The following is a 13656-nucleotide window of genomic DNA, read 5'->3' on the forward strand; positions in this document are numbered from 1 at the left end:
ATTTCCCAAAACCCTATCAAATTTTCCTATTTTGAGATTTCTTATAGGTTTTGTAAGAAAAAAAAGAAAGTAAGAAAAAACACGAAATTTCAAAATTAAAAATTCTTATTCCATATGAAAAAAATACCCTTCTGGGTTATTGCAGATTCGAAAAGTATATTAAATTTCCCATTAAATGACACGTCCCAATTGTTTTTACAGTAAAAAAAGAGGGAAGATTTTTGAAACTATGTTTTGTTGTTGTTCAAATGTTCAAAAACGGAAGGGGTCGAACCGCCCCTTCGTCACGCGATATTGAAAAATGGAGTTCAGATTCATGAACGGGGAAAAAAGTTACCCCTTACGATTAAATATCGCGCAAATCGAAGAAGGGCTAGGGGCTGGTTTTTTTTACGTTTTTTTTTGTATGGAGACTTGTATGGGTGAACCAATGGCACAAAATAGCTTATTTGGTCATAGGGAAGGCCCCCACAAAGTTTGAACCAAATAAAAAAATACAAATAAAATCCATTTCCGGTTTTGGTAGAGAATTGCTCACATTTATCGAACGAGGTTTATCAAGTTGGATAAAAACGACGAGAGCTGAAAAATAAAGATTTGCAACGAGTTGCTAACTTTTTTTTCCAATTCTGAAAAACGCTTTTTGAATGGAATTGTATGTCAAACATCCATGTGATAAGATAAATCACCGTTCAAAACAAAAAAAAAAACAGCTGAAAAACCTATTTCAGTGCTGAAATGCAGAACTTTTCAGCACTGGTATTGAAAGGTATTTATTTTGCATTCTGTTATTTTTGGTAGATAAAATTAGGCCGTTTTGTCGCTCGAGAATGATAAGAAAAGTAAGTAATTTCACGACGGAATTGCAAAAATAATTTTAAAGAGATTTGTTCGTGTTCTAACGAATTCTCAAACACTTAAAAATATTTTGTTAAATCCAGTTTACAGAAAAAAAACCTGCTTAGAAGATGATAACAACTTATAGAAATAAACTTTTTTCCCAGAGAAAATTATTGGGAAAGTAATGAAAAAGAAGATATCAAAATAATCTTTAACCAAGAAAAATTCTGGTGTTAGTTATCATTTATTATTACGATTTTTTACTTTATTTTATTAAATTTTTTTTAAAATGATTAACAACGTATTTTACATTTTCAAACCCCTTTTTTACTGAGCTATTATTCATGGGTGATGCGAGTTTTTGATCAAGTATCCTTTTTCCCTTCCTCACTGAGGAAAGGCTATAAAATCACTCGAAAATTGAACTTCCTTTATACACCTCTTAGATTTTCAAATAGACCAAACATTCAATATTACGCCCTTTTGATATGTTAGTCTTGATTTAAAAATTTTGAAAATATTTTTTTCGAAAAGATCCAACAATTTCACGAATGTTTCATATTTGAACAATGTAAATCGGACTATTAGTTGCTGAGATATCGACATTTTTAGCGGTCACGCTCTGGGGTCCTATAAGACCCTATTCAAAATTATTTCGTTTAGTGAAGTTTTTTAAAACTTATGCAATAAAAAAGGTTTTTTGTAGATACAAAAAAGGGTGATTTTTTGCATAACCTCAAAAGGCCGAGTCTTTTTGTTTACGTGCGAGAGTCGCACCAGATGCGAAATTGCACGGTTGCAATTTTGCTTCAAATGAGAGTCTGCATGTTTTCTGGAAATGTCTGTATCAAGTATACTTTTTTTTATTCATAAACTTATTTTTATCAGGTCTTTTTCGGTGCTGGAACCTGGTTTGGACCGAGTCGGCTCAATAAGCCTCAAGACCATAAAAATGCAAATCTGGATTAGGACAACTGAGCAGTTCTCTCAGATTTCGGTCATTCGATGTTTTTTGTATTTTTAATCCGACTGAAACTTTTTTGGTGCCTTCGGTATGCCCAAAAAAGCCATTTTGCATCATTAGTTTGTCCATAGAAATTTCCACACAAATTTGGCAGCTGGCCATACAAAAATGATGTATGAAAATTCAAAAATCTGTATCTTTTGAAGGAATTTTTTGATCGATTTGGTGTCTTCGGCAAAGTTGTAGTTATGGATATGGACCACACTGAAAAAAATGATACACGGTAAAAAAATTTGGTGATTTTTTATTTAATTTTTTGTCACTAAAACTTGATTTGCAAAAAAAACACTATTTTTATTTTTTTTATTTTTTGATATGTTTTAGAGGACATCAAATGCCAACTTTTCAGAAATTCTCAGGTTGTGCAAATAATCTTTGAGCGAGTTAAGCATTTTTGAATCAATACTGATTTTTTTCAAAAAATCGAAAAATTGGTCGCACAAATTTTTCAAAATCATTTTTCGATGTAAAATTGAATTTGCAATCAAAAAGTACTTTAGTAAAATTTTGATAAAGTGCACCGTTTTCAAGTTAAATCCATTTTAGGTGACTTTTTTGAAATTAATTGCAGTTTTTAATTTTTTGAAATTAGTGCACAAGTTTGCCCACTTTAAAAAAAAATATTTTTGAAAAGCTGAGAAAATTCTCTATATTTAGTTTTTTGAAATTTGTTGATACGACCCTTAGTTGCTGAGACATTGCCATGCAGAGGTTTAAAAACAGGAAAATTGATGTTTTCTAAGTCTCACCCAAACAACACACCATTTTCTAATGTCGATATCTCAGCAGCTAATGGTCCGATTTTCAATATTAAAATATGAAACATTCCTGAAATTTTCCGATCTTTTCGAAAAAAATATTTTAACATTTTTGAAACCAAGACTAACATTTTAAATGGGCGTAATATTGAATGTTTGTATTGATTCAAAAATTCATAACTCGCTCAAAGATTTTTTGCACAACCTGGAAATTTCTGAAAAGTTGGCATTTGATGTCCTCTAAAACATATTAAAAAAATAGTGTTTTTTTGCAAATCAAGTTTTAGTGACAAAAAGTTAAATAAAAAATCACCAATTTTGTTTTACCGTGTATCATTTTTTTCAGTGTAATTTTCATACATCATTTTTGAACAAATAAAACAAAAAAATATGGAATTGAGAAAATCAAGGTTTGTTTCAACGCAAAATCGGCGTTGATTATATTCAACAAAATTTTTGTTAAATCAAACCTCGTAGAGGCTGATTCTTCAAAATATTTTTCTGTGTGAATGTACTTTTTAAAAAAAGCATCAAAAATTGATCACTTTTCAGTTGCCAACATGTGGAAAAAGGCACAGTTAGCGCAAAAAAAGAGGGGATAAACTGGGGTGACGCGGAAAAGCTAGATTAAGAAGTGAATGGCCAACGAGGCGAAAAGGACGCGATAAAATGTCACTGATATGGTGGAAAGCTTCCAGCGTGTGTATATAGTTTCCCTCATTTCCACTGACCCCGCATTCATCTCGTTCGTTTTATATCACTGAAGGTGAAATAAAACACCATCGATTGATTCGCCTAGTAGGGTGTATGGTTTATTAAAGTTTTTTTTGAATTTAAAATGATTTGATGAAATGTGCTACTTTTAAATCATTTTTTCTAGATTGTTTAAAATGAAAGCAAATGTTCTAAACATTTGGTTTCAATTTGGCTAGAAATGGAAGAAGACGAAAAATTCCATAAGTTTAGCTCTTCACAGCAAGCAAGTCGTTCCGAAAATTTCAACCGAAATAAATCTCTTTCCATCTCGGAATCCAACTTTTCCTCCAACTCTGAAAGCAAAATATATAAAAAAAAGTCCAGTCGCTTTGGGACAGAAAGTGACAAACCCGCCCAAGCCACGCTGCAGTTTCCTGCAATCAGTGCAGTGCTGAACATGTGTGTGTGTATGTGGGGATAAACCACACAGCAATCATATCACTGATGACCCCATTTTCCACACCCACACACTTCCCCTCACCCCTTCTTTGGTCACACACAGAAGTGTAAGTGGAAAGTGCGGAAGGAAAGCAAGATTTTTTTTACTTCTCGTTTTTTTTTGTGTGAAAAGCTTCTTCTGTTGTGCTGAGGCCCGTATCGTAAAAATAGTTGCTTATGACAGGGGAAAAATGAAGTGTCCTGAACACATTTTAACACAAACACTCACACACATGCTCTCGATATTCAGGTCTTGAGCACACAAACATTCCCGTTCTGCGGACTTTGGGTTTGATATCAGCTCTTTTTTAAGGACCCGTGTTGAACGGTGGAAGTTGGTGTTGAAAGAGTACAATTTCCTACAAACACACACGAACACGGACAGGCTGTGGGAAAACGGGTAAATATTTGAGCGGAAGATTTTCGCAAGATTACGAACCGGAGCATAATAGTGCCGGTAATATGTGGCTGAGCAAACACAAAACTGCCGCCGGCATAAGCCGAGCTCGAAATTTTGAGGCACGTTTTCGGACATAGGTTTAAGCGCGGGAAAGCTAGTGTTTGATGAAGGTAGTGGACGGCCAGTGGAGCTCTAAATGTTTGTTCCAAAACAGTTTTTATGTGATGTCCAAAAAAAATCAATTGAAGGTATTTAGCAACGGACTTTCTTTAGATAAAAAGTCACCTTATTTGAAAAAATCCTCAAACGGTTGGAAATACTAAGTAGTACTACTTAGTACTATTTCCCAACAAGCTACACACTGAAGTAGGTACTTTAACACTAGTTCCAGAGAGCCCTCAACTCTAAAAGCACACTCGTGCTTGTTGCACCTGCATGGCCTATTTTTTCGATTTGAAAATGAAGTGCATTTGCAACTCAGACAAATGAGCATCCTCCAGGGAGGAAAAAAAGAAAAAAGAGTAGTCTGCGTAATGGTAAGCATGGTCCATTGGTTCGTGATGATGCTGTTGCATTTCAAAAGGCCAGTATTTTTGAGCAGATCATCGTCCGTAATGACTTCCCCCACCATCTATAGTGCCAGTATGTGTGCAGTGTACTCTGTACTGGTCTGATTCTACCAGTGCGTAAATATAATGGCTCTTACCCCTTAACAACATGTATTCAAGGGGAAGGAGGGGGCACGCACGCATGCACAAATGGTTGGTATTTTTATGCTGTAATCAGTTCTGCATAAAGATGAGGCTCCGGCCTTGGCTGGTGCGTTCTATTTGAAGGACTCTCCCGAGGGGTCGTTCCGTTATACGATAATGATGATGCATATGAATGGGGCTGGGCCAGGAATGAGCTCGAATGGACTCTCTCATTGCGTTGGCGGACAACATACTGGTCTAGTATGGAGTCGTTGAATGGAGTGCTGCTGCAACAGGACTGACATTTGACTTTTGAGTGAATTTTCTCTGAATGGCAGTATAATCAATGTTGTTTCGGGATTGTTTGTTAAGTCAATCAGTCTTAATCTCAATATTGGGTTTATGATAAGATTGATGGAAGTTTTTCTCCTTTGAATACCAATAAGTGCCTTTTGAAAAAGATCATCATTGTGCAAGTATGATTTTTGTCCGAGTTAAAAAAAATACAACGTATTAAAATCGAAGCAAAATCATAGAAATAATAAAATCTTTGATGAATCTTTATAGAAACAACAGTGACTTGTGAAAACTAGTGAAAACTTCCTTACGCCTCGTTGTGTTGATGACAGAAAACGATAATTTACTTTTTCATGAAAATAAGTTGTAAGGGGGGGGGGGGGAGGGGTCATATGCACCCCCTAAGGGAGCACTGTAATTTGTCAACCATAACAGCATTTCTGTGAAAGAATCTTGGAGCAAAATGCACTACAGCAACGGGGCAAAATGCACCGGCTAAAAACAGTTGTCACCACTGTTTTTACAATACAATACAACAGAGATTGCTGGAAATTTAACTAAAAATACATGTTTTAAGTCTCGCCTATCTTTAGAATAATCAAGATTGTGGCAAAAACTATACAAATCCACATTTACAATATCAATAAATGCTATTTACCTTTCCCAAAAATCATAACGCGATTGCGAAAAAAATTTTTTCGCTAAGTTACTTTTTTTGTTACTCTTTGTTTCGTCGTTCGTGTCTGTCGCGGTTGACCTTCCACGGTCATGACCGACGACAATCAACTTTTTTAAAACATTTTTTTTATGTAATCGCGATAACTCGTGATGATTAAAAGCAAATCACTTTATACATATAGCATTTTTCAAGATTTTCTGTTTTACAGCTTTGTAGAACATTGTTACACTCTAAAAAATAACTCTTTAAAGTTACAAAAAACACGAAATTTTAAAATTAAAAATTGTGTTCTAAATGAAAAAAAAATGATTCTTCTGGGTTATTACAGTTTCGGAAAGTACATTAAGGGTTTACATACTTGTAAAAAATCTCCAAATTAATATTTTAGAAAATTTATCCAGTCTACTATGAAGATGATTTCCATTTACACCTGAAAGATTCATTAAGATATTTCGTGATCAAAGTGAGTAACAGACAACTTATGCTTAAAGTTTCGCTATGCACAAAGCGGACTGTCAAACTTTCTGAGAGTTTTTCTTGAAACATCGAGTAGATTTACGGGTGCCACGATAGGTTGGATGCACCAAATTGGCTGAAATTTGAGGTGAAGACTCTCAAGCAAGACATATCTCGTGTGCAAGAAGAAGCTCAATTTTGAAATTTTGTTATTTAAAAACAAAATTTTACTGTGTTTCTTACTGACATTTAATTTATATTATGTGAAAATAAGTATGCAGTAATTTTGTAGTGTGCCAGACTATGACTCTAAGCTTTTTGCAATTTAAATGATTATGGTATCGTTTTATATTAGGAAATGTGAAAAACAAGCAAAAAATTAAAAATGCCTCTGTAAAAACATGAAAAATCTAGTTAGGTAAAAGGTGGTAGAGTAAGCCAAATACCACAGAGAATAGATGTACATCTAGTCTCTAGCTTGTGTGTTAACACTGTTGCACTAAAAAAATGCTTTGCATACAATTTTGCATCAAAAAAATTAGAGTGTGCAGGATACGCTTGGCGGCAATAACAATGAAAAAGGCTCAATAATGTCGAAAGAAAATAAATGTTTACCTCGTTTAAATATAAAATTCACTTCTGTATAATTCCAGTTGACTAAAAATAATGCAAAAATGCATTAACATTAACGAAAACATAATAGAAAATTCATTCAAAAATGATTTTTCAAGCTACAATTTAAAATAGTCCTGTAGTTTACACATGTTATGTCCGATTTTGTTTTGTTTACCTTCTTTGGCGCGTAAAATTGCAACCCTCTGATAAAGGACAGACATTGGGCTGATGTCGTTCGTACGGAATGTTTTAGGCGGTGATTAGATGGTCCAACTTTCTGCTACTGTAGGCCATCATGATTTTGGAAGTGGCGCTATCTAGGCGGATGGTGCACACCCTAGCTCTTTTCAGCGTTTTTTTTTAATTTTTACACACGTTTTTCAATGATGTTTGTTCAATGATATACATCTGTTCTCTGTGCAAATACTATAGGGTGTTTCAGCCAAACAAAAAAGTTCTCAGATTACGGCAAACCGAGGTTCCCCTTGTAGAGGATACCCATAGGGACTCTCATGCCAAATATCAGCCCATTTGGTTTAGAATTGGCCTGTCCCCAGCGGTTTAAAGTTTACATGGAAATTACTATGGGATTTTTGTGCTTTTCGTTCAATCGTTCCTACAGGTCTGGGGACAACATGGATTCACTCGGAATAAAGACAGGTGTGTAGGGGATGGTCCAATGAACACATTCCAGAAGGAATTAGGGTTGTCCGTTCTGTCCCCAAGGTGCGCATTGGATCGACGTCCGGTGTCTCGAAAAACCAACGATTCATCCTTCAAAAGCATCGCATTTCCTTAGTATGCTATGACGGCTAAGAGAAAACCACGACGCCCCATATCAGACGGTGAACACGTGGAGAGGCATCGATTGCATTATTATTACAAAATCATCATGCTACGTTATTTGGTAGAGTCGAAATCCTTACAGGAACATCAATAATTATAGTTTTATTACTTTACAGAAAGTTTCTGAGCCAAACTTTAGTGTTTGCTCTGGCACGTGTTGTATGGGGCGTCGTGGTTTTCAGCTAGCCGTCATAGCATACTAAGGAAATGCGATGCTTTTGAAGGATGAATCGTTGGTTTTCGAGACACCGGACGTCGATCCAATGCGCACCTTGGGGACAGAACGGACAACCCTAATTCCTTCTGGAATGTGTTCATTGGACCATCCCCTACACACCTGTCTTTATTCCGAGTGAATCCATGTTGTCCCCAGACCTGTAGGAACGATTGAACGAAAAGCACAAAAATCCCATAGTAATTTCCATGTAAACTTTAAACCGCTGGGGACAGGCCAATTCTAAACCAAATGGGCTGATATTTGGCATGAGAGTCCCTATGGGTATCCTCTACAAGGGGAACCTCGGTTTGCCGTTATCTGAGAACTTTTTTGTTTGGCTGAAACACCCTAAAATACTATCTAAAACAAACATATACTAAACAAAATAAATGCAAATTAAAATACTAAAAATAAATTAAGATAAATATAGAACAAGAGAAGTAAAGTTTTTCGTATAACAAAAGTTGCTCAAAATGACCTCCTAAACACAGGAAAAATAAAATCTTTCGAATAAAAAAATGGGTTGTAGAGGGTTAAAATGACATGTCCCAAAAAAATTTACAGTCGAGTTACAAAAAAAAGACAAGTTTTGAAACCATTTTTGTCGACACCAAAATTCCAAACCATCACCATTTCAGGATGCTAATTATTAAGAAGACACGTCTATTTTGGAATGTTCAAAATTGGAAGAAGTCGTACCGCCCCCGTTACGAAATATATCGAAAAATGAAGCTCGCATTCGTGATCAGGGACAAAAGTTACCCCTCAGGACAAAGTTTCACGAAAATCGAAGAGGGGTACGATTTCATGTAAGCTGGGGAAAAATTTCACATTGGAAAGAAAAAACTCATGAAATTTAAAAAAAAAATGTTTTGAATGTTTGAGTTGTTTTATGTGTGCCAACGTTTTTGAAAATGATATTTTTTCAGGTGTCTACATTGGCTGTGGTTTTTCGCTAACATTTCCTTTATTTTAAGTAGATTAAATAGCATAGCATTACGGGTTTGTACCATGCTTCACAAGAGTGCTACAATGGTCAATTCAATATTCTCAGACGATTGCTGCCCGGTACAGTTAAAAATATCTAAGAACGTAATTTTCCCCACTGTGCTTGATGTGGATTAAGTATGCAGTAATGTTTGTAATATCCCAGACTAAACCTAAGCGCATTTTTTTACAATTTAAATGACAATTGTAAAAGTTACAGCAGTACATGTGAAAACAAGATTTTTTTTTTAAACTGACCGTATAAATATGAAAATACTAAAGGTTACCTTCGAAGTACGAGGTAAAATTAAAAAAAAAATGATAAATGTCGTTTTTAGAGGGCTGGGCTTCCAAAAAAGTACGATTTGTCCCAGAATCGACTAACGAAACTCCAAATGGAACTGACTAAATAAATAGATTCCCCATGGGTAATTTCGCCGAAATCGACCCACATCACCTTCGTCAAAATAAACACTTAATATTACACACTGCATGTACAATTTTTGCAAACACAAAAAAAAAGTTGCATCCGACGGGATTCAAACCCAGCACCAACAGTAAGGACTGGCGCCTTAGCCCACTCGGCCATCAGACCAATGAAAAGCTGTAAGGATAAACGCATATATGAGCTTGACATTTCGGTCAAGTAGGTTTCCCATACTGATGGGCTACATATTTCAGTGTGTAAAATTACATTAAATTGCATTAAAAAAAATGCAATATTTATTTTACACCCAGGCCTTTCACACGCAGCTGGATTACTTCTTTTTTAGCTGTGTACTATCAACACATGTAAGAATCCCGATTTTGTACCAAATTGGACCACCCTTTTTTTTGGCACCGCCTCAAAGGCTTGCGACTTTCGTCATTTTTTTTTCAATGAACCTCTCTTTTCGAATGGACATTCCTTGGAAACAAAAACTGAAAGAGCAAAACTCAACAGCTAGTTTTGAAGGAATTCAACGTCCAATTTCCTTTCAAAATAGCAGTCGAGTTTTGCTCTATTATTTTTTTCCTTCCAAGATAAGGCCATTTGAAAACAGAAGTTTTTTTTTTAAATGAAGAAATTCCCAAAACTTTGAGGCGGTGCCAAAAAAGAAGGGGTGGTCCAATATGGTTCAAAATCTGAATTTTTACATGTTTGAATAGTATCGATAGCTTCACTTAATTTGAGCTTAATAAGAGAAAGTCAATTTCGAGTGATGTGCCACTTGGTGCGAAATGACCCCCATGTTATCTCCATTAACGGCGATGCTGTAATGTTCCACCCAATTTCCATCTCTATCTCTCGTAGCAAAGCGTGATGGAGCCCATTTGTGATGTCAAGTGGATCGGGATCGATTGCTGAAGCTAGTTGATGCATTCCTATCGAAATTTGAGCGTAGTAGATACACACCAAATTCTGGAGTACGTTTCCAGTTACTATTTACTAAATTTGCACGACTGAAAATTTTCCTGTATGGTTTGCATGGAGTTATCAAATTGATGCTGAAAAATTCAGCGGTGCAGAGTTCCGTAAATGTTACTGAAGTTAGTAATGAGAGTTTGGTGTGTGTGTGTGTACAACCCACATTTCATGTATGTTGATGGCTAATGAAATGGACCTACCCCGGTGAGGTACGTTTTCCGGCTATCGTCCAGTATCGTCCTTCCAATAATGTCGTGTTTGCTGTTGCATAGTGAATTATGCAGCGCCGTTGGGGTTTGATTTGCCGATATCAATTTGTAGTCGGGATCTGGAAAATGTACGGAAAAACGAACGGCGTTAGCTTTGGGTTTCATGTGGGTAGGTGGAAATGGTGCTTTTCTTATCTGGACCGGTGAACCTAAACAGAACGCTAAAAATTGTAAATTAATTGAATTTTGCGAGGGTTTTACAACTTTGGCCGGAAGCTTTGATGATCAGTGGGGGTAGAATGATTTGAAGCAGACAAAATTTGCTTTGATATTGCTCTCAGACAAAGTTTTGACAATCTGTGCAATAAAGTCGTTAATAAACCAGATAATTTGAAAAGATCCCAATAGAAACATATTTTATCGCTAAAGTGTCCATAATACTGAACCTAACGCTAAGAACTCGACTGCGAAAAAGGTAGTTCGCACAAGCAAAGGCATAATCGCTGCGAGAATCCTTAATTGGCTGACTTTTCGCCGGATTCCAACCGACTATGGCCTAGACTGTATGCTAAAAAGAACCTTCACTTCCTAACGGCTTAATGAACGAGATTACACCCGCAGGGTTGCGCAAAGAAGCAACGGAAGCTGATCAATATGCATTGGCCTTCTCCGGCCGGAAGCTGCTGGCTGGCTGCCGAGCTTACCTTCGTTCGTGGGCACCACGTCCGGGTTTTTCTCGTCGTACATGTCCTCCGACTGGCTCAGCGGTAACGAGATTTTCTCCTTAATTGGCAGATTACCGGGCCGCTTGCCGAGGACGCCGCCGCCGCCCCCGTTCGCACCGTGGTGGTGGCCCGCCTTGGTGGCCGTCGTCTGGCTGGCCCGCAGCTTGAACGCGGCCGCGACGGCGATGATGATGCAGATTATCACCGTCAGGATGGCGATGAAGATCCCGATCGACAGGATCGGCGACAGCTCGAACTCGCCGTGGGGACCTGTGGTGGGGGGAGGGAAAAAGTTTGACAGTTTTAGACATTTTGAAATGGTGAGAAAACTTGCCCATTTTTTTCTTAAAATTCTTGTTTTGAGCAATTCTCTCAGATTTCGGTCATTAGATTTTTCTTTGTATTTTTTAATCAGGCTTAAACTTCGGTATGCCCAAAGAAGCCATTTTGTCCATATAATTTTCCATACAAATTTGGCAGCTGTCCATACAAAAATGATGTACGAAAATTCAAAAATCTGTATCTTTTCAATGTCTCTTAAACAATTTTATAGCAAATTTTCTGAACTTTCAAAAAAAATATTTTTAGAAATGGTCACTCATGGTCACTATTCAAAAAAAAAAAAACCAAAAACTGTAAATATTTCGCTAAAATCAAACTTTCGGTGTCTGTATCCTGAAAACGGAGCCCTTTATCAAAAAATCTCGAAAGCACTTTTCGATTGCAAATTCAAATTTACATAAAAAAATAAGGCCAAATTTTGTTTTGTATGAAATTTCGATTTTTTTAAAAATATCACTATTTTTTCAGAAAATCATAACTCGACGGCAGATTTTTTGACCATGCTTCTCTATGGCTCAAAAGTTGCGGATTTTTGTCCCCTAAAACATATAAAAAATCTCGAAAATCATGATTTGCAAAAAATAAGGGAAATTGAGTTTTTGTGAAAAAAAGTTAATAAAAAAAATCGGCAATTTTTTTTCCGTGCACCTATTTTTCTCAAAAGTCCTCAACAATACCTACAATTTTGCCGAAGACACCAAATTGATCAGAAAATTCACTCAAAAGTTACAGCTGTTTGAATATTTACGTACCATTTTTGTATGGACAGCTGCCAAAATTGTATGGAGACTTCTATGGGTGAACCAATGACACAAAATAGCTTCTTTGGTCATAGGGAAGGCCCCACCAAAGTTTGAGCCAAATAAAAAAATACAAATAAAATCCATTTCCAGTTTTGGTAGGGAATTGCTCTTGTGGGGAAACTTGCCCTTTTTTCTGATTTGTTTTATTTTTTCATGGTTCAAGAAAAATTTTGCGAATATCTTTTGTTTTTCCCAACTAATTTTAAAGTATTTTATGACCACTTATTTTGTGAGGTTTTCCTACTAGAGAAAAGTCTGCAAATGCTGTGCATTGCATGACATTTTTCGGAATCGGTCACAATCCAGACAATTAAGATTTTTTATAAACGTAATTTTAACTTTCCAACAATGTTTTTTTGTCATTCTGGTCAGGTCTGTAACATAACCACCCACACGATAGTAGCTAATTCTCAAATATTTTGCTTTTCGTACTAAGGAACAATCCATAAACCACGCGAACGCTTTTGTTCTTGTTCTTGTTCTTGTTCTTGTTCTTGTTCTTGTTCTTGTTCTTGTTCTTGTTCTTGTTCTTGTTCTTGTTCTTGTTCTTGTTCTTGTTCTTGTTCTTGTTCTTGTTCTTGTTCTTGTTCTTGTTCTTGTTCTTGTTCTTGTTCTTGTTCTTGTTCTTGTTCTTGTTCTTGTTCTTGTTCTTGTTCTTGTTCTTGTTCTTGTTCTTGTTCTTGTTCTTGTTCTTGTTCTTGTTCTTGTTCTTGTTCTTGTTCTTGTTCTTGTTCTTGTTCTTGTTCTTGTTCTTGTTCTTGTTCTTGTTCTTGTTCTTGTTCTTGTTCTTGTTCTTGTTCTTGTTCTTGTTCTTGTTCTTGTTCTTGTTCTTGTTCGCTTTCCAAAATTGGTTAAGAAACTTTGGAACTATTTTATAAAAAAAATCAATGTTTATGTTGCCCGTTGTCTGTTGTCTGTTGTCTGTTGTCTGTTGTCTGTTGTCTGTTGTCTGTTGTCTGTTGTCTGTTGTCTGTTGTCTGTTGTCTGTTGTCTGTTGTCTGTTGTCTGTTGTCTGTTGTCTGTTGTCTGTTGTCTGTTGTCTGTTGTCTGTTGTCTGTTGTCTGTTGTCTGTTGTCTGTTTGTCTGTTGTCTGTTGTCTGTTGTCTGTTGTCTGTTGTCTGTTGTCTGTTGTCTGTTGTCTGTTGTCTGTTGTCTGTTGTCTGT

At 36.2% G+C, this 13656-nt stretch overlaps 2 protein-coding genes across 2 annotated transcripts in view; both read right to left on the bottom strand.

The window, feature by feature from the left end:
- Positions 1-13656, bottom strand: part of LOC120432169 (protein archease-like) — a 140285-nt gene that overhangs the window by 42007 nt on the left and 84622 nt on the right. The gene's annotated exons all lie outside the window — the stretch shown is intronic.
- Positions 1-13656, bottom strand: part of LOC120432165 (hemicentin-2) — a 786150-nt gene that overhangs the window by 22256 nt on the left and 750238 nt on the right. Inside the window, exons 15-16 of the mRNA XM_052710374.1 lie at positions 11327-11617; positions 10614-10741 (exon numbers count right to left, since the gene is read on the bottom strand). Coding sequence (XP_052566334.1) covers positions 10614-10741; positions 11327-11617 — 419 coding nt within the window. The remainder of the gene's footprint in view (positions 1-10613; positions 10742-11326; positions 11618-13656) is intronic.

Source organism: Culex pipiens, chromosome 3 (assembly GCF_016801865.2).
Source record: "Culex pipiens pallens isolate TS chromosome 3, TS_CPP_V2, whole genome shotgun sequence".
NCBI lineage: Eukaryota > Metazoa > Arthropoda > Insecta > Diptera > Culicidae > Culex > Culex pipiens.